Source organism: Coccinella septempunctata, chromosome 5, assembly GCF_907165205.1.
Source record: "Coccinella septempunctata chromosome 5, icCocSept1.1, whole genome shotgun sequence".
Lineage (NCBI taxonomy): Eukaryota > Metazoa > Arthropoda > Insecta > Coleoptera > Coccinellidae > Coccinella > Coccinella septempunctata.
This window is the reverse complement of record NC_058193.1, coordinates 29276628-29296665: the sequence shown is the minus strand read 5'-3', so window position 1 is coordinate 29296665 and position 20038 is coordinate 29276628. Positions and strand designations below refer to the sequence as shown.

Genomic DNA, 20038 nt, shown 5'->3' with positions numbered 1-20038 from the left:
TAGTAAGATGAGAGTAAGATTCATCGCTCTATACTTACTACATTTTGCGAAGTCTGGAGACGGTTAGCAACTCCTTGTTGAGTTTTTTTGTGTGTAACACACTAGGTAATTGTTCAAGTTGGAATGAGTTTTTATGAGTTTTTCAATTAAGCCATTGTGTCATGATGGTCTTCATTATGGTATGAACAGCAGTACTGAAAATTTGAGCAGTGCAATTCCATATGTATTTTAGTTTCCCTAGTATGTTTGAACTATTTCACTTATCCAGAAGAGAATACCTTAATATTTTTGTCCAATATTCTCATATGTAGAAAAAAAATGTGTTGCAACTTTATTAACACAGAGATGAAATAAAGTGAAACCAGATATATAGTATAGGGGTCCAAAGAATTGAAACAACGTTTAATATTATATAATTTAATGTTCACAATAGAACATATATTCATTAAAAATTTCCACTACATGTGATAAAAATATTAATTTTCTGGTAATAATATTTACAAACATCGATACAATAAGTGTTAGAATTTTTTTCACACGTAGTTAGAAATACATATTCAAGAACTGAATCTATACAATTCAACATATAATCATCTTCATATTGGATATTGAAAAACTGCCAAAACGATACGAAAGTAGTCGTCCCTTTGGGTCTCGAATAAATCATTGGGAAAAGTTGACCGAAGAAATGATTCTTGGTGATGGTGGAAGGTTGTTCACTTAATTTTCGAAGACATTTGAAATGAAATATTTCTAATATTTCATACCAAAGGTCTATTTGTTACCATTGAAGGAATAAACCCACTGCCAAAAGAAGCCTGCAAATGAAACGAAAAAAAAATTAAATATGGTGACTAATACCAATACATACTTGTTAGGAAACAAGAACAAGGTTTTTTAATTAACATCGTTAGATTGAATGGTCTGATTGAAGACAGAGTGTTTTATAAATTCTCTAAATCTATCGAAGCATCCTTTATAAAATCTCACCTCTTCATCCTCACTATCCGTACAGTAATCGTCTTCGGAGTTGTAAGGCGACTCTGAAACTCCCTTCTGGTGGAACATTTCGATGATATTTTGATCTCTACACATTTTGTAGGCAGTCAGTCCACCATAATTCGTTCTGTTCAAGTCGATTTTGTCGCATTCGTACAGCAGAAAGCTCAAGAGGTTTATGTCTTTTCGAATGACGGCATAATGTAAAGCTGTAAGGCCCTGCGTCCCATCTCCGGCGTTGACGTCAGCACCAAACCACACCAGGTGTCTCAGGATCTCTATGTGTCCATATTGAGCAGCCACGTGCAAACAGGTTCTGCCTGAAAAAAAATTAACGGTTATGACTAACGTTAAAAGTGCTCTTTTTCGAAAAATCTAAAATTAGCCCTGATCTGCGTTGATTGTGTAAAAACATGGTTTCGTATTCGTATGATAACATCTTCAGTGTTGGGCTCGCATTGCTCGCTCCACCGTTTCACTTGGAAACGTTGAGTGTGGGAACACTCTAAGGTTTTAGAAAATGAGATTTAAGCTGCAAATCTTACGATATGTTGAGGATGGTTTTAAAGGCTGAACAAACAGTAGTCTGATGTCTCATTTCGCCATTCAATTTAATCAATGATAACGTGAGAAAAGTTCAAATTTTTAGTGAATATGGCGATAATTTTCGACTTCACAACTTTGAAAGGGGGATGGGGGAGTTTGTAGATGAACATACTAAAATTCTCCAGCATATAAGTTATTAGAGAGGTGAAGGTTACATTTTTTACTTATTAGCTTGAATGTCAGAAATACACTCTAGAAAAAAATGTTTCCTGCTAAGAAAATTAAACCTATTAAATTCCCCAAAACATTGGTCTCATACATATTTGTCGGATTCCTGACGGTTTTCGAGATTCACGTTTTTGAATATCCAACGATTTCACAAAAATTGTAAGGAAATAAAGTTGTACGACTTCTCAATTCCTTCAATTTGATATGGGTTTAGCTACTTTATCTTCATCCCTTCAAAAGTTGTGATTATTTTAAAATGTTCCTTTTTCTTTCATAGGCGATATATTCCGACGATGATATAATATTCTTTTACGTTTTGAATTCGTACGCAACTCAAAAAAAATCACGAATTATTCATCGTTCTTCCGGTAAAATTTCCCCATTATCTCGTAGACAACGAAATGAATGAATTTCGTAGAAAGAAAGAGTCATCGGTCATAATCTTGATGCATCGGACACATTTATCATTTCTCATTAGAGAGGCGCATATAAAAATAAACCCGTCCACCTATATAAATAAATCGGCGGACCTAAAATGGCCAGGAAGCTGCAAAAATCGGTTCTATTTTTAGCGGAAGCAAGTTCCCTAACCGCATCACATGAATATGAGACGAACGTTAGACCAAGCGCCAAGCTGGCCGAGTATTTGGCAAAGAAAAATACGAGGATTGATCGCCAACGAGAATCGAACATGAAATACTGACGAAATAACGCAAAGTTTGGGAAATCTAGGCAAACATGCAGATGGTCAAGCTAATTTTTTTATTCCCATGAAAATGCTGCAAATACAGAGTCTATACATACTAAGGAGAAACATATTTTCTTGAATTTTTTGGCATTCTGTGCGTATTCTTACTTTCAATTCCTCTACACCAAGGGGCTATGTTTTATACACAACTGGCTTTTGATGCCCCCAGAGTAAAAAATCTAAAGGTGTCAAGTCTGTAGAGCGTGATGGCCATTGAATCGACCAGCTTCTACCAATTCATTCCTCTTGGAAATGACCTGTGAGCCTTTAGAGGATATAAGGAATATCATGCAAAAGGCTTGGCTCTCCCATGAAAAAGAATTGCCCTGTATAGGTTTTTTGGATTAGATTCATATTTCGATAAAAGATATGGGTCCTACTTTGAAATGAGGAAGTTTTTGATGAAAACTCAAATTATAATTCGATATTTTCTGACAATAGCCTGTAAAATTAAGATTAGTAGTTGAAGATAAAAGTTTAAGAATGGTTAAGGTTAAGAAACAATGACAGAATGACACTGTATAGTTCAAAACCGTTAAGGACGAAGCAGCACGGAAAAATTCAGAGTCAACAGCGACCTATTCTGTCCATTTAAATATTTTTGCGTATTATAGACGAAATATTCGATTCGGAAACTATGCAGACATGGAAATCCTGTCTGAACACGAGAAACATGCGGTAATATTTCATTCGATATCCTTCGAACTGATAGAAAACATATTTTTCGATTAAATTATCTGGAAGTTGCCGGAGAACTCGAGGAAGGCCTCCTTTTAATCATTTCTAGTTATCATTAGTAAACCGGAATGGTAAGCTTCAAAATACTACTTTCAAGGAAACTGACCTTCCGAATAACACCAGGTGCTTTCTGGAAAAACAAATAGGAATGATGAGACAAATAATAAAATTACATGATATACACAGTGTGTCAATTTGATAAGGTACGACCCCTAATATATGTGAGCCATTGTCTCCCTAAATTGAAATCATATTTCAATCCTCATCAAGGTAATTTTCTAAACTTAGTTTACTTAGTGTTATTTTATTACTTCTTCAAGCATATTTGAGTAAGTATCATCAGTTAGACATTCTATTCATTTAAGAGGCAATGTCTCACTGATCATTTCAAACAGGGAATGAATTGGTATAGAAGAGGGCCGATTGAGTGGCCAGCACGCTCCTCAGACTTGACACCTTTAGATTTTTTCCGCTGGAGACATTCAAAGTCGATAATGTATATAATTCAACCCAAACATGTGGAAGAAATAATACGTTTTCCAAAACGTAAAATAGGTTATATTTTTTACTATAAAATACTGGACAACATTCTGAAAATCTGTTATAATGAAATTTTTTTTATCATTTTCATGTTTCATTGCAACTCTTGCTATCGTAAGTATCCTAAATTTTTATAGGGGTTGCTGTTATGCCTCAAGGGCGGTTCCAGGCATGGTCCTGCCCTTTGAGAACTTGAGAGAAATATTTTTTCGAATATTCACTTTTAGAAGAGGTTGCTCTTTTAGAATATGGACCACATATACAGGGTGTTTTCAAAGGTGAAAATTGACCTTCGAAAAATTCCCAAAAAGATGGGGTCAGTTGAAAATTTTTCAAGAACGAACGGTTGCACCGAGATCGATGAAATTTCGAGATTTGTCACTAGAAGAATTTCTCTATCAGAATATGCATTACACTCAGTTCTACGATAATTATCCTGAAAGACAAACTACTCGAAAGCTGACCTTCGATAAATTCCCAAAAAGTTGGATTCAGTTAAAACTTCCTCAAGACCGAAAGGTTGCGCCGAAATGGATGAATTTCTCAGATTTATGACTAGAAGAGTTGCTCTTTCAGAATATGTATCACGTTTAGATCCACGATAATATTTCTAGAAGAAAAACTACTCGCAATCTGACCTTCAAAAAATTCCCAAAAAGTTGGGTTCAGTTAAAACTTCCTCAAGACCGAACGGTTGCGCCGAAATAGATGAAATTCTCAGATTTAGGACTAGAAGAGTTGCTCTTTCAGAATATGTATCACGTTTAGATCCACGATAATATTTTTAGAAGAAAAACTACTCGCAATCTGACCTTCGAAAAATTCCCAAAAAGTTGGGTTCAGTTAAAACTTCCTCAAGACCGAACGGTTACGCCGGGACAGGTGAATTTCTCAGATTTATTACTAGAAGAATTGCTCTACCAGAACATGTATCACATTGAGATCTACGATGATTATCCTGGAAGAAAAAGTACTCGCAAGTTGACCTTCGAAAAATTCCCAAAAAATTGGGTTCAGTTAAAACTTCCTCAAGACCGAACGGTTGCGCCGAAATGGATGAAATTCTCAGATTTATGACTAGAAGAGTTGCTCTTTCAGAATATGTATCACGTTTAGATCCACGATAATATTTTTAGAAGAAAAACTACTCGCAATCTGACATTCGAAAAATTCCCAAAAAGTTGGGTTCAGTTAAAACTTCCTCAAGACCGAACGGTTACGCCGGGACAGGTGAATTTCTCAGATTTATTAATAGAAGAATTGCTCTACCAGAACATGTATCACATTGAGATCTACGATGATTATCCTGGAAGAAAAAGTACTCGCAAGTTGACCTTCGAAAAATTCCCAAAAAATTGGGTTCAGTTAAAACTTCCTCAAGACCGAACGGTTGCGCCGAAATGGATGAAATTCTCAGATTTATGACTAGAAGAGTTGCTCTTTCAGAATGTGTATCACGTTTAGGTCCACCATAATTTTCCTAGAAGAAAAACTACTCGCAAGTTGACCTTCGAAAAATTCCCAAAAAGTTGGGTTCAGTTAAAACTTCCTCAAGACCGAACGGTTACGCCGAAATGGATTAAATTCTCAGATTTATGACTAGAAGAGTTGCTCTTTCAGAATATGTATCACGTTCAGATCTACGATAATTTTCCTGGAAGAAAAATTACTCGCAAATTGAATTCGAAAAATTCCCAAAAAGTTGGGTTCAGTTAAAACTTCCTCAAGAGCGAACGGTTGCGTCGAAATTTATGAAATTTTCAGATTTATGACTAGAAGAGTTGCTCTTTCAGAATATTTATGACGTTTAAATCTACGATAATTTTCCTGGAAGAAAAACTACTCGCAAATTGACCTTCGAAAAATTCCCAAAAAGTTGGGTTCAGTTAAAACTTCCTCAAGACCGAACGGTTGCGCCGAGACGAATGAAATTCTCAGATTTATTACTAGAAGAACTGCTCTACCAGAATATGTATCACATTAAGATCTACGATAATTATGCTGGAAGAAAAAGTACTCGCAAGTTGACCTTCGAAAAATTCCCAAAAAATTCGGTTCAGTTAAAGATTCCTCAAGACCGAACGGTTGCGCCGAAATGGATGAAATTCTCAGATTTATGACAAGAAGAGTTGCTCTTTCAGGATAAGTATCACGTTTAGTTCTACGATAATTATCCTGGAAAAAAAACTACTCGAAAGCTGACCTTCGAAAAATCCTCAAAAAGTTGGGTTCAGTTAAAACTTCCTCAAGACCGAACGGTTGCGCCGGAACAGGTGAACTTCTCAGATTTAGTACTGGAAGAATTGCTCTATCAGAATATGTATCACATTCAGTTCTACGATAATTATCCTGGAAGAAAAAGTACTCGCAAGTTGACCTTCGAAAAATTCCCAAAAAATTGGGTTCAGTTAAAGATTTCTCAAGACCGAACGGTTACGCCGAAATGGATTAAATTCTCAGATTTATGACAAGAAGAGTTGCTCTTTCAGAATAAGTATCACGTTTAGTTCTACGATAATTATCCTGAAAAAAAAAACTACTCGAAAGCTAACCTTCGAAAAATTCCCAAAAAGATGGGTTCAGTTAAAAATTCGTCAAGACCAAACGGCGCGAATATCTGAAAGTACCGTTGTCACCAGCAGTCCTCTTGTAAAATCCCGTCGTATGTGCATCAATAACGATGCCAAAATTCATCAACTTTCGATTTCCGACCTTATCGAACGATCATCGCCAGCGACGCCCGGTCCAGTCCCATTTCCGACAAATGCACACACACGTACGTCTATTTCGGGCGCCGTCGACGCACACCGTCGGTATGCGGAATTCGTTTAAGGACGAGAAAGACGCAGTGCAGACCTGTCTGGTTCGGAATTCCCGACGATCGGCACGAGGAGAATTTCTGAGTTGTCTGGCCACCAGCTGCCGCCGCCGTCCGCTCTCTCTCGCTCGCCCTGATCTTGGTAATGGCCCCCAAGACGTTCTGGAAAAACCGAAAATGCGACAGCCGGCCGATGGGGCCGTTGATCTCGATCCCTTCGAAATTTCACTTTGTGCGTGTACCGGAGGTACGTTGGCAATTCGATGTGTTCCCACATTTCCGCTGAAGAAGGTGTCGGTGAAGTAAAAAACACAAAATTAATTGTGTAGATCTCGTGATCAAATAAATGAGAAGTAGATTAGACATATCATTATAGTCTATTCATTTCACGAAAGCATTGGGAATTCAAATGTAGATTGCAGCGACATAGTGGTGACAGTTCGAAGTAAAAAGTTAATGCCTTTACGTCATTGTTCTACGTTCCTCGATGTAAACCATAGACCTAATAATACATTTTATTTTATTAGGTCTATGGTGTAAACAAGCAAATGACAAAAGTGCCTTAACTTTTTATTTACAAAAGTAGCCACTAGAGGGCGTATCGCTTGTTTTGAATTCCCAATAGACGTCACGGATCATTCAGTATTATACAAATTATTGAAAATTAGCTTGAGAAACTCTCAGAAACACTTGAGAATTGCCAAACCCTGAGTGACCGTTCCTTATCTACATATATTGTTTAATGTTTTCGATTTATTCCACGATGAGTTGTTGATATCGCATTAAAACTATCAAACTTCAAGCAAATTGCTGTTCGCAGTTTGGGATGTATTATGATATACACAAAAACACTGAGTGAATAACGTTTCCATTCCAGCAAATTGCAAGTATTTCCAACGCTATACAGGGTGAATCATTGACATTGATATTTAATATTTCAACTTTTCTTGAGGTTGAAAGAAACACTTTTTTCCCAAACCATTTTTTCTGATTCGGCCTTGATAAGAAGATATAGCCAGTTTAAGATTTCATAATGAGCTGTGGAACCAGTGGAAAAACAAAAGAGTTCTATTCAGCCGAAGTACCCAATTTTTTGAATTTCACAGATAGGTACTTTTCAATTTTTTAACATCAAATTACTCGAAAACGGCGTATTACATAAGAAAATATAAAGAATACTTTCACTTCACAAAACATTCAAATATTCATCAGATATAGCGTCCAACTTAGTTTCAAGAGTTGGGTTCTTTGAATTTTTGGTATTTTTATGGTAAGTAATGGTCATAATGGGAAAACTGGAAGACGTGAGTGATATCTTGTGTTCAAAAAAGATTGATCAAATAAATGAAAAACTATATTCCGAAATTGATTTCATTCGATAAAACCGTTTGTGAGATAGAACTAAACATAATTTTTTTTACGGTTTTTCACCAGCTTATACATTTCAAACCGAGCCAATTCGGAAAAAATGGTTAAGGAAAAAAGTGTTTCTCTTGACCTTAAGAATCTACAGTTGAAATATCTGTACGAGCCAAAGACTCACCCTGCATATACAGAGTGGGCCATTGAAAAGGAAACAGCGAATCTGTAAGCCGGCAGAACCGAATTAAATAAAACACTAGGATACGTAGATTTTTGATTCTAGGTGAACAAATGCAAAAGCGTATCGCTTCAACCCTTAGTGTTACAGCCCCAACACCTATATTTTGAATGGGGAAGATGGGGTAAGTGATACCTCATGAGAAAGGCCGTTCTATTCTGAGTTCAGTATATTTAATTTTTTTTTCATTCAATACATTCGTTTTTGAAATATTCTAATTTGAGTTTTGTACAGGTTATGCTCCCTGACTAGATAGGTGAGAATGTTGAAAGGAGTCCTGGTCTCGATTTTCGTGAAAAGTACATTATTAGTGGAAACCCTTTTACGATATCTTCATTTGTCTGTACTAATGGTGGAAAAACAATAAATATTTCCGAAAATAAAGAAATTATGGCATATTTTCGAAATTGACAAAATATCTGAATTTGGTTATATCAAAACCAATGAAGAGATCATGAAACGGTTTCCACTAATGAATTTTTCACAAAAATCGAGACCAGGACTCTTTTCAACTTTTTTATCTATCTAGGCTAGAAGCTAGAAGTACCAAAAACAGCCAAAATAAAATAATTTGGGATACCCTGCACAGAATTGGACATTTCGTTCGTTGAATATGTTGAGTGAATCAATCAAATTTTCTCAGATATATTCTATGGTTTCGATGATAATCCAGACATCAAAATATTACTGTTTTTTTCTTTTATCATTATATAATTCGGTTGTGCCAACCTTCAGAGCCGCTGTTTCGTTTTCAATGGCCCACTCTGTAAAAGCAGTATTTAAATATCAGAATAAGAATATATACAAGTTGAGTATTTGACTCGTACAAATATTTCAACAGTAGATTCTTGAGGAAAAAAGAAACACTTTTTTTTACCATTTTTTCCGAATCGGTACGGTTTAGAAGATAAAGGCTTTTGAAAAAACATAAAAATTGTATTTTTAGTTTTAGTTATTTGATGAAACTTTGTCGAACACAAGATATCACCCACGTCTTCCAGTTTTCTCATTTTGACCATTACGTATCATAAAAATACCAAAAATTCAAAGAACCCAACTCTTCAACAAGGTTGGACGCTATCTGATGAATGTTTGAATGTTTTGTAAAATAAAAGTATTCTTCATATTTTTTGGTATAATAATATATAAAAATAAGCCGTTTTCGAGTAATTTGATGTTCAAAAATTAAAAAGTATCTGTGAAATTCGAAGAATTGGGTACTCTGGGTTGAATACAACTCTGTTCAAAAGATGCATGGTAATTTTGTTTTTCCAGGGGTGACACAACGCATTATGAAAACATAAAATGGCCAAATCTTTTTATCAGGGCTGAATCGGAAAAAATGGTATAAGAAAAAGTGTTTCTTTTGATCTCAAGAATCTACTGTTAAAATATTTGTACGAGTCAATGATTCACCTTGTATATTATTGAAAATGAGGTGAGATATTTAAAAAAAATATATTTTCACAATTGTGGATAAAGTACAGTATTTTACTATACAAGACCAAGTCGAGATTGGTGATTAGTATCGTCAATCCAATAAAAACGAATTTTCTTTGTATAATATGAGCATTCAACATCAAGACCTACTTCAAAAGAGAAATGTACATCATCAGCAGAATGAAATATTGGCCGGATGCATACACATCACACACACATATCGGATTTTCCCAACATTCCAACGCATTCGTCCCCAAATCCCATCGGTGGATGGTGAAAAACCCATCGGTCCAAGAATAATTTTCACCGAGTGCAAAACGCCCACGACATCACGAGATTGACCTATTCCTTGGGCGATGGTTTATTTTCGGACAGCGATGTTGTGTTATTGTAGTGTGGCTTCGAAAATAGAGCGCTTAAACGGGCCGGCATTTCCATTCAAATATAGATTGGTGTTTATTTTCCGAAAAAACATGACGATAATGGAAGAAAGATTTTTCCCTTGGGGAAATTGGTGCGATCAGGATGAATAAATTGATCACGCTGCAAATTGTATGGAAATAATTCTATTATTTCAAGTAAAAAAGATCCTTTAGCTACACAAAAAATTTTGATATAGGTACATTTCTACATAAAAAGTTTTAAAATAAATATCAAAAATTTTTTTCATGTAATGAATTTCAAACTTAATTTGTAGAGACATTATTTAGGCGATGAAAATGAATTCTAGTCAACATTGGTGCTCCAAATAGGAAGATAATGTAATAAGTATATTTTCAATTAAAAAAATTCTACGAGACTGGCATAATATAATATAAGTAACGGTTCTTAATTTTGCAATAAAAATATTTTTCGAAGTTTCAACTGTCTCCCAATAATAAAATAAATAGCTATTAAACACAACCTTGTGATTTTCGTATTTTAAATTTCCCTCTTTTCGATGTGAGAAAATGTAATACAGAGTGTCTCAAATTTGAGATATGACGTCATGGATAATTTTTTAAATGGCAATCCTAAAAAACTATTCTTGAAGATTATATAAATTTATTTGAGGAACATCAACTCATTCTAAAAAAAAATCTGATTCAACTCAATGAAGTAATTAAGGCAGTTTGAAAATGAATGTCGTACTCAACTTTTTTTTTACAAAAAATGATAGACAAATACCTCTTGATATTCTCTTGATATTTTCTTGATTTTTAAACTGGAATATTTTTTATTTGTTTTTCGGAATCTTAATGTCGTTAATTCCAATAATTAAATATACGTTACCCAATGTTTTCTTGATAACGTTCATATTGCCAGATTTCCCACATCAAATTAGAACGGACAATAAAGTAATCAAGATTTGGGATCGGGTAATTAACATACGTGACTTCCATGAAGCTGTCGAATTACTATCGAATGTAGAAATAATTTGGAATGTATAATTGCCATTCGTAAAAGAAAATATAATCAACTGTCGTGTTTTATCGAGATCTCCACCAAAAATTTCCACAGAATACAATAATACCATAAAACAAAATTGATAAATAAGTTCTGCCAGATCATTCACCACTGTATGATTAAATTTGTGAATAAATTTAATTTCACAATATTGATCAATTCAAAAACGATGATTTTCAGCTCTGACGAACTCTTTTATCACATACGAAATAAATATCAGATCGATCAAAAATAGGAGTGATTCTATATACGAAATTGTTGATATGTTAATAAATAACAAGGGGAATCACCACGTATAAATTAATTTTTTCAATCTATGATGACTAATGGCAAATAATAACAAGATTCTGTCGAGAAAATCACAAATTGAAACAAATTAAGTTATCAACTCAGATGAATTATTCCCAAAGTGAATAATGTGGATGCGGAGGCAAAACCATGAAAGAATTGATTTAAGCTGGTATATTTCGAATAATACAGTGTGTGTCAATTTTAAAAGGTACCACCTTCAATATCTCGGACCCCATGCAAAATCAGAAAATATACAAAGAGAGGTAAACTTTGATTGATAGGGGGACATTTTGAACGCTTGGTTCCAATCAATTTGTATCAACCCTCTGAGCGTGACCACAGCAACCTCTGAAATCTAAATAGGAAGGGAGGTTGAATGACACCTTGTTTTGAATGCCTCTTCAAAAATTTTTACTTTATAAAAGATTTTCAAAATGTTGTCTATTATTTCGGAGACAAAAATATAACCATTTTGTCAATGTTTTCATTTCACTCGAATGAATGGAATATACGCAGATGTATTGATATCTAGTTAGCCTAGACCAGTTCCATGGCATGAAAAAAATATTGCGTTACCATAACAAAGAACAATAACTCATTAGAAGTGTCAGTCTGAAGTTTGAGGTCAAAAAAGTAAACCAGAGTTACGCAATAAATTGAAAGAAAGAAGATGTCCACCGAAATTGTGATAATCGGAAAATTAGAGTATCGAACCATCATCGAGTACCTGTATTTAAAAGGGTTAAGAGGTAAGCAGATTTACGAAGATCTGCTTAACACTCCAGTACTCGCGCGGGGTACTACAATACCCCAGGCTCCACGTATTGCTTATGTATCTATCGGACGCGCGAGTACTGGAGTGTTAATACCCTTGGTGATCAATGTCCTTCGTATGAGACCGTGAAAAATTGGACTGCAAGTTTCAAAAGAGGTACATTTTCCATTGAAGATGATGACCGATCGAGCAGGCCAGTTTCTGTGTCAGTCCCCGAAAATATCGATGCAGTTCATGAAGAATAATTTTATCAGACCGTCGAATTGGACTAAAACGGATATCTGAAGCACTGAATATTTCATACGAACGCGTTCATCATACAGTTCACGTCAATTTGGACATGAGAAAAATTGCTGCAAAATGGATCCCTAAATGTTTGAATGTTGACCAAAAGCGTGCAAGGGTAGAAGCATCACGTTCGATCTGTGCATGATTTGAAAACGATGTAGAATTAAACCGAATTGTTACTATGGATGAGATTTGGGTACATTTCTACGATCCAAAAACAAAGCAACAATCGATGGAATGGCGACACTCTGGTTCTCCAAGACCTAAGAAGTTTCGTGTCCAAAAATCTGCTGGAAAAGTTCTTTCTTCGGTTTTTTGGGATTGCCATGGAGTAATCATAAGGGTAGAACAATAACCGGAGATGACTATTCGACATTACTGACCACTCTAAGGGAAAAATTAAAGAGAAAAAGGCGGAAAGCTATCCAAAGGTGTTTTGTTTTTGCAGGACAAAGCCAATGCATACAAATCTCATATTGCCATGCAAAAAATTCGTGACTTAGGGTTTGAATTACTGGAACACCCCCTATTTAGAAGTTTCGTGTCCCAAAATCTTCTCGAAAATTCTTGCTTCAGTTTTTTGGGATTGCCATGGAGTAATCATTGATTTTTTGGATAAAGGTAGAACAATAACCGGAGATTAGTATTCGACATTACTGACCACTCTACGGGAAAAAATTGAAGAGAAAAGACGCGGAAAGCTATCCAAAGGTGTTTTGTTTTTGCAGGACAACGCATGTGTGTGGGCAGGGACACAAATTTCATGTTATCATGGAAAAAATTCGTGATTTGGGGTTTGAATTACTGGAACACCCCCCTTATTCACCAGATTTGGCTCCATCCGACTATCATCACTTTCCTCAACTGAAAAACAGTTTTAAAAGTCGTAAATTGTCTTCCAACAAGGAGGTTACAAAAGCTAAGGAGGTCTGGTTTGCAGAGCAAGAGGAAACATTTTTTTTGAAAGGTCTAGAGGCGTTGCTGGTTCGCTGTAATAAATGTATCCAATTAAGAGGAGAATATGCTGAGTAATAAAATATTTTGACATTGAAATTTTGTTTGGTTTTATAGTAGGCTAATAATTTTTGAATATATCCTCGTACCTAGTAAGAAAGAAAAAATTTTCGTCAACTTAAATAGCAGCACAGTTCAGAGGTTCATTATGGAGTCAGCGAAACCGATCATCCAATCACAAAATGTTAAAAGGGGATAATGAAATCATCACTAAACGAAAATCTCCACGTGCCCGTAAAAGGAAAAACGGTCACCGCTGGGCAATGTTTATAGTTAGAGAATGATGAATTCTTTTGTAGTTCACGAGAATGGGAATTCCAGTTTGAACATAATATTCGCCACACTTTCCTGGGAAATCCGAAGAAGTATCTATACATCGAACGTTTCACAAAGCGCTTTCGCAAGACCGCCTGGTATAGATGCCGCGAGCGGTAAATAACCCGTTTATGATCATTGCGAATGACCCAATTCTTTTCATTCGTTGTTCGACAAATATTTCGGAGTTTAAATTTACTTTACAGATATAAACTCGGATATGAATAATAACTGAGATAGGATAAACCAAATCTTTAATTCAACGTCGAATTATAGAAAGATTTAATTTCTAATTGTTCGTTCATGTGAGTTATACTTCCTGAAATAAAATTCATTCGTAGAACAGGTTTTACCGAAATGTCTAAGATAAAATTATGGTGCATTTTGCTTATGACTCCCCCCTGTATTACCCCCACTGACTCAGCCTGAGCCTATTGTAGGAATGAACAAATATTCACTCAATTTCTTCCACCAGTTTCGATGAGATAAAGATTAGCCGTATTCGGGTAATTTACTTCGGATTAATTGTTTCAATACAGATACAAAAGATCGTAAAAATGTTCTGATTTTTTCATACACCATTTCTTTCGGAAGGTAGATGAGAGAAATTTATTACATTCAGCTGAAAGGATAATAGCAGGCAGTGCCTTCCAAGAAGTACACAATAAACTACTCCGCGTAGTTTTCGAATGGGTGCATAAATGTCAGTGTCCGATGTAATTTATTGGAAGCCCAGGAACAGTTTTCACAGCACAAACTGATAAGACCACCCAACTCAATTAAATCGCAATGTTTGTCTAGGAGGCATCTGTTTAACTTTCAGGGATGTCGACACCTGACCATCTTCAGTTTTTTTTAGTGCTCATTTCATGGTTCGTTGATCCTTTGAGAACAATATCAAAGGGCCGTGCTTTTTTTTACGTCCAATAAATTGCCATTAAAGCGTGCCGTTTTGATTTAAATGGCTTTGGGCCACTTGTGCATGCACCTGCACTTTTTTTTTCATGTCGGGCTGTCAACACATTGTAAATAATGAAGTGAAGAGATGCGGCTATGATAAATGGATATTATATGGCTGGTAAATATTGCCAAGTATGATTTGTTTCAAGGAATCAGCCCTGAATTTGAAGAAATGTTGTATTCAATTTAATTTCTCCAAAATCATATTTTAAATATCGACGTTTGAATATTCTTATCGTGAAAGGTGAATATGAATTTTTTATTTTTCCTAGGGACTGCCTGAGAAAGGTTTATGCAAGGGTTGAACACAATTTCACGTCAAGATTTTTATATAACAAGTTAAAATTTAGTAATTTGGAATATTTTCGAAAATTATTGATCGTAACGACAAGGATGGAGACTTGACCATAATATGTCCCTGGTGTGACGTATCAGACATAAATTGTTGTACACAGCCTGTGGTTGTAAGGAAGGACTTGTTTCTCAGGAACCATCTGCCTTGGGTCAATATACATGGTGTTTTCAAAGGTTAGGCTTTTTTTGACAGAAGGTAGAACTTGTTGTATCGTGGCATTTAGGGTGAAAAAAAAATGTAGAAAATCGGGGCAGTTCTTGAAAGTGCCTATGTTAGTTATGTTGAAAAAGTGCTATGATGTTTCCCCATTTCATTACATTTTTACGACGATTGTTGGAATGTTCGAACAAGAAGATTGTGATGCCCATTGTGATAAAATACGTGAATAATTTAGACAAATTTTATTGGTGAGATTTTGAAGTATTATTTTCTTTTTTACACTTGTGTCCTGAGTCTCTTCTGTCAGTTGGTATAGAAATGAGCCATATCATAAAATCGTGTAAGTTACTGAAAAATAATGAGAAAAGTTCGGCAATCCTAAGTTTCCATCTTCATTACCACGTAAATATCGAACTAGCCAATATCCTTAACGAAACCACATGGTCGAATCAGGGGATAAGTTTTTTCCCACTGCCTTGCGATAATTCAGCTAACAAACGGTCTAGGTTCGTATTAGGATCTATTTCAGTAATCATTTTCAATTATTCTTTCAACTTTGTCATTTTGAAAGTTTTGTATAGGTGATTTTTGGTGAAACGCTTCATTTCGACCAGTTCTACCTTCTGTTGAAAAAAATCCTCACCTTCAAATGCACCCTGTAGAGCCAGTTACTGGTTTTCAACTACACCGGACCTGTATGTTTTTGAATATCTGGAAGATTCGCGAAAAATTCTCCAAATTTGTTCTGATGGACTCACCTTCGTGATTCCATTGCTCGACATCGTAGGTCGTATAAAGCTGGGCTGAATATCGGAGGACCATCTGCTCCCTCTCCTGGCTTTGTACGGGGTACAATATGGCTTTGCAACAGTCCAAGTCGCCTAATCTTGCGGCGATGTGCAGCGGTGAATCTCCCGACAGATTCCTCGGTCCAGGCCTAGCTCCTGCGATGATCAGCAATCTGACGATGCTGGTCAAACGTCTTGAAACTGCTATGTGAAGGGGGGTCAGAGCGTCATCGTTCGCTGTGTCCAGTAGTCTAGGATGAGGTGCCATTTGGATAAGGGCAGCCGCTACGTCTAGAATGCCATTGGCTATCGCTAGGTGAAGTTCTCTGGAAGGGAAAGAAAATATTTACATATATTGTAACAAAAAATATAGGTAAATATAGGGGCAAATTTGGTTGGAGTTATGCTGAAAGTATACCCCACAATCGAGTAATGAATATTGGGGAAAAGCATTGAGATCATGACTTCAGTTTAGTTTGCCATGCCCATCCTGACCACTACGCCAATGGTTTCTAGATCTATTTTTTCGGACAGATGGAAAAAATTGAATCATTCATCAATGTTTTATGTGCCAACATGATGTTTTGAGGTTTTCTGCTCAAAATTCGAAAATTACACAGACATTTGGCTCAAAACAATAACACTCTTGTTCTATTCGTTATATTCAACCACAGCCTTATTTATCAACCACTTCCGTCTATATAATATACGAAGATATATGGCTATGATTCGGCCAGAATATAATCTTCAATAACATGACTACACACTTGGAGTGTAGACTGTAGATCACTGGGTAGAGTGTAGAATCCTGACAAATTAGTGCAAGAATTTACGCAGGAGTAAATCGTTTATTTAATTTTTCAATTGATTTTGTTTCAGAGATTGGGAGTGAAAACCCTAAAAAGTTTCAGGAAATTTAGAATCCTGGAATTGTCTTCTCATTTTCAAATCCTGGAATTTGAGTAACCGAGTTATAAAATGTGAATTTGTTATTAACTATGTCTACTGGGAACACCACCAATTTTTTTTTTCACTGCGTTCTCGCTTCCACAGAATGTCTCCTTCGATGTTTGCTCAATTTTATTTTTGTCAGTTTTCTGGTTTCTAACAAAAAAATTAAAATTAAAGATTGCTTTTTTCAGGTGCCATCTTTAGGACACTGTACAGGGTGGGCAAAATTCGTTGAAGAAAACGGATGACACATTCTCTCTCTTTTCATGACTAATCCAAATCTGAAAACAGAATCGGCCTATCATTCTTAAATTTCGAGTTATAAAAAAAAAATGAGATTTTGACGATTCCGAAAAGTTCTCATAACTTTTTTGTCTTTGAAGTTACAGATCTAAAACTTAAACCTTCTTAGGCACTTTCATACGTAGAATCCACTGATAAAAGATTTTTTTCCAATTCAAAAATAACAAATTCAATAAAAGTTTGCATTTAAAAAAATTAAAGTTTTCCTCATGATTAGAAATGAAAGATATTTTGAGCTCATCAGTGGATTTTACATAAAAATGTGCCTGTAGGAGGTTCAAGTTTCAGATTTGTTACTTCAAAGACAAAAAAGTTATGAGAAGTTTAGGAAATCGTCAAACTCTAAAACGAAGTATCGTAGGTGGCTGCGGTTTTCACCATTCTTTGTTTCTCTGAAAAAGAGCTAGGAAATGTATCATCCGTTTTATTCTATAGCCGCTAAAGTTCTCGAGGTCCTCTCAGTAGACAACGAATTTTGCCCACCCTGTACATAGGTACTTAAGAGTCAAAGACTGGCCCTGTCGACTACCTCGAAGGAAAAAACTCTTTTTCTTGAAGGATCATAGCGTCACTTTTTCTATTTCGATGAATTCTCAACTATTAACGAGAACAGAAACAGTTTAATTTTCTCAACTTGTGAGATATGCCCGAACTAAACGTACTCATGGCCGAAGCAATTATTACGATTGCAATAAATTTATAATTTTTCCATTGACGCGTTCTGTAGAGTGTATGCTGTAGACTAGACTGTAGATCAATGTTCCGTACAGTAATCTCTAAATGACTCGGCAAAATGCCACACATAGCGAAGTCTATGTATTACACGTCACTTGTCTTCGGTCGAATCAAAATTTTTTTGCTGAAAAGATAATGAACATTTCTTCAACAATAATAAATTAATCAAAAGCATCAATATTAAATATTCGGATTAAACCCCAGCATGAATATTGCGCAACTGGATTACATGCAGTAACATAACTGTTGAGAAATGTCTTCATAAGAAACTTTCACTTCCGATAACGAAGATTGGAATACCTGCCAAAAAAGGAGAAAATTTTTTTGTACAAAATTTCCTGTTTTACTTCGTTTGTTTTAAGATAGGAGAGCGCTATTAATTAATTTGCTCAAACGTCTATAGGTATATTTCGAATTTTCAGCCAAAAATGACCTGGAACCATTGGGTTGGGCACAACAATGAAGAACTCGAAATCAAAACACCAAAGGAATATCCATAAAGTAATAAAGTTAGGTGTCCTTCCTTGAAGTGAACCATTTACTCTTCATGAAATACTTCCCCTTTCAAGATAATTACTTAACGGTTCTTCCTAATAGCTAATAAAAACATTAAGGTACTCAGTTGGGGATTCTCTCAACAGTTTATCTACAGAATAATTTCACGAACTCAATTGTAAATGCTTCTCAATAACTGAAAAAAAATCTCTGTTATTATTGAGTTTTTTTCTTCTTAGCAATTCGGAAGTAGATAACATTTTCATATATACGATTCCATGGACCATATTAAACACTACAAAATGGTATAGTGTGAACTGAGCACTTTTTTGCGAGCTTTTTCGAATGACAGAATATCAACTCTCAAAATTTCCTAGCAGTCAAATAATTCGTTAATTTTTGTACGGTTTCTTCACTTCTCAAATAGACAGATAAAAAGTAATGAATTCCTTAGACAAAAATCCAAACACGCGCGGATAAAATAAAAATAAGTTTTTCAGTCAATGTAAACAAACATTAGGTATGTGTAATTGACATTCCAAAGGTGGAATTGGCATTTCGAATTCATGAATAAACTTGTCGGCTTCAATTAATTCCTTTGTAGTCCAATTTAATTCAAATTTAGAAATGTTTTCATAATGATATCATGCTACCAAGGAAAATTTGGAAGGAATTAGTTCTTTGATGAACTCCACATTCTACTTTCTGTTTCCTCATTGGACTATTTAACTTTTAAAAGGTGAACTTACGTATCTCCATCTTCGTCCTGTTGGTAAAACGATATCCAAGCATTCTCCGTCGGATTTTCCCTATCAGATATAATTTGCGACTGCCTGTTTCTATCACATTCAACAGGTTTTCGTTTTGAACCAAGATCGTTGAGGTTAGGATTTTCTTCTATACTCAAATTACATAAATCTTCTGATAAACACATAACACCACTGTCGACATACATAGCTTCCTCGACTTTGTCCTGATGAAGATCAGACTTATATTCTGTTTTTTTAACGTTCTTTGGTTTTTTCTCTTCATCATCAACGTCCTCTAATTCATCTGTGATTTCTTCCGAAACTATCATGTTTCCACTGGAAAGGAAACCACTATCTGTATATTCATTTTCACTGATATTTTTTTTGCTGGTATCTGAAACAGAATGCGAAGTTTGTTCTGCTCTGCGAGACATGTCGATGGAATTCTTGTGTGTGATTGTTATCCAGATGAAACTAAGAACTTTCTCCGGGTTTTTCTAACGAGAGGCGAGAGGATTAACACAAGTATTCGGGTAATTCTCGAAGAAAATCGTACAAACTTCAACGCATACACGGATTCATTGCGAAATACACAGCACCCGGTTTCGGCCCTTAACTCGGACGATTTGGGGGAAATTAAATGGAAAAGCACGCACGTCACTTGCAAACAATGTTTTCGTAAATGAACGAACGAAAAGCAGATTACTTCGTTCGTAACTAATTCGACCTCGTGTACTATTGACGTTAAGTCGGGATT

At 35.4% G+C, this 20038-nt stretch overlaps 1 protein-coding gene across 1 annotated transcript; it reads right to left on the bottom strand.

The window, feature by feature from the left end:
- Window positions 1-401: 401 nt before the first annotated feature.
- On the bottom strand, window positions 402-20015 carry LOC123313727 (NF-kappa-B inhibitor cactus). Its single transcript, XM_044898717.1, has 4 exons — window positions 19282-20015; window positions 16019-16374; window positions 991-1319; window positions 402-818 (listed from the first exon to the last, which is right to left on the bottom strand). Exons 1-4 carry the CDS (start codon window positions 19713-19715, stop codon window positions 762-764), a joined length of 1176 nt encoding a protein of 391 aa, XP_044754652.1. The 5' UTR covers window positions 19716-20015; the 3' UTR covers window positions 402-761.
- Window positions 20016-20038: the final 23 nt, after the last annotated feature.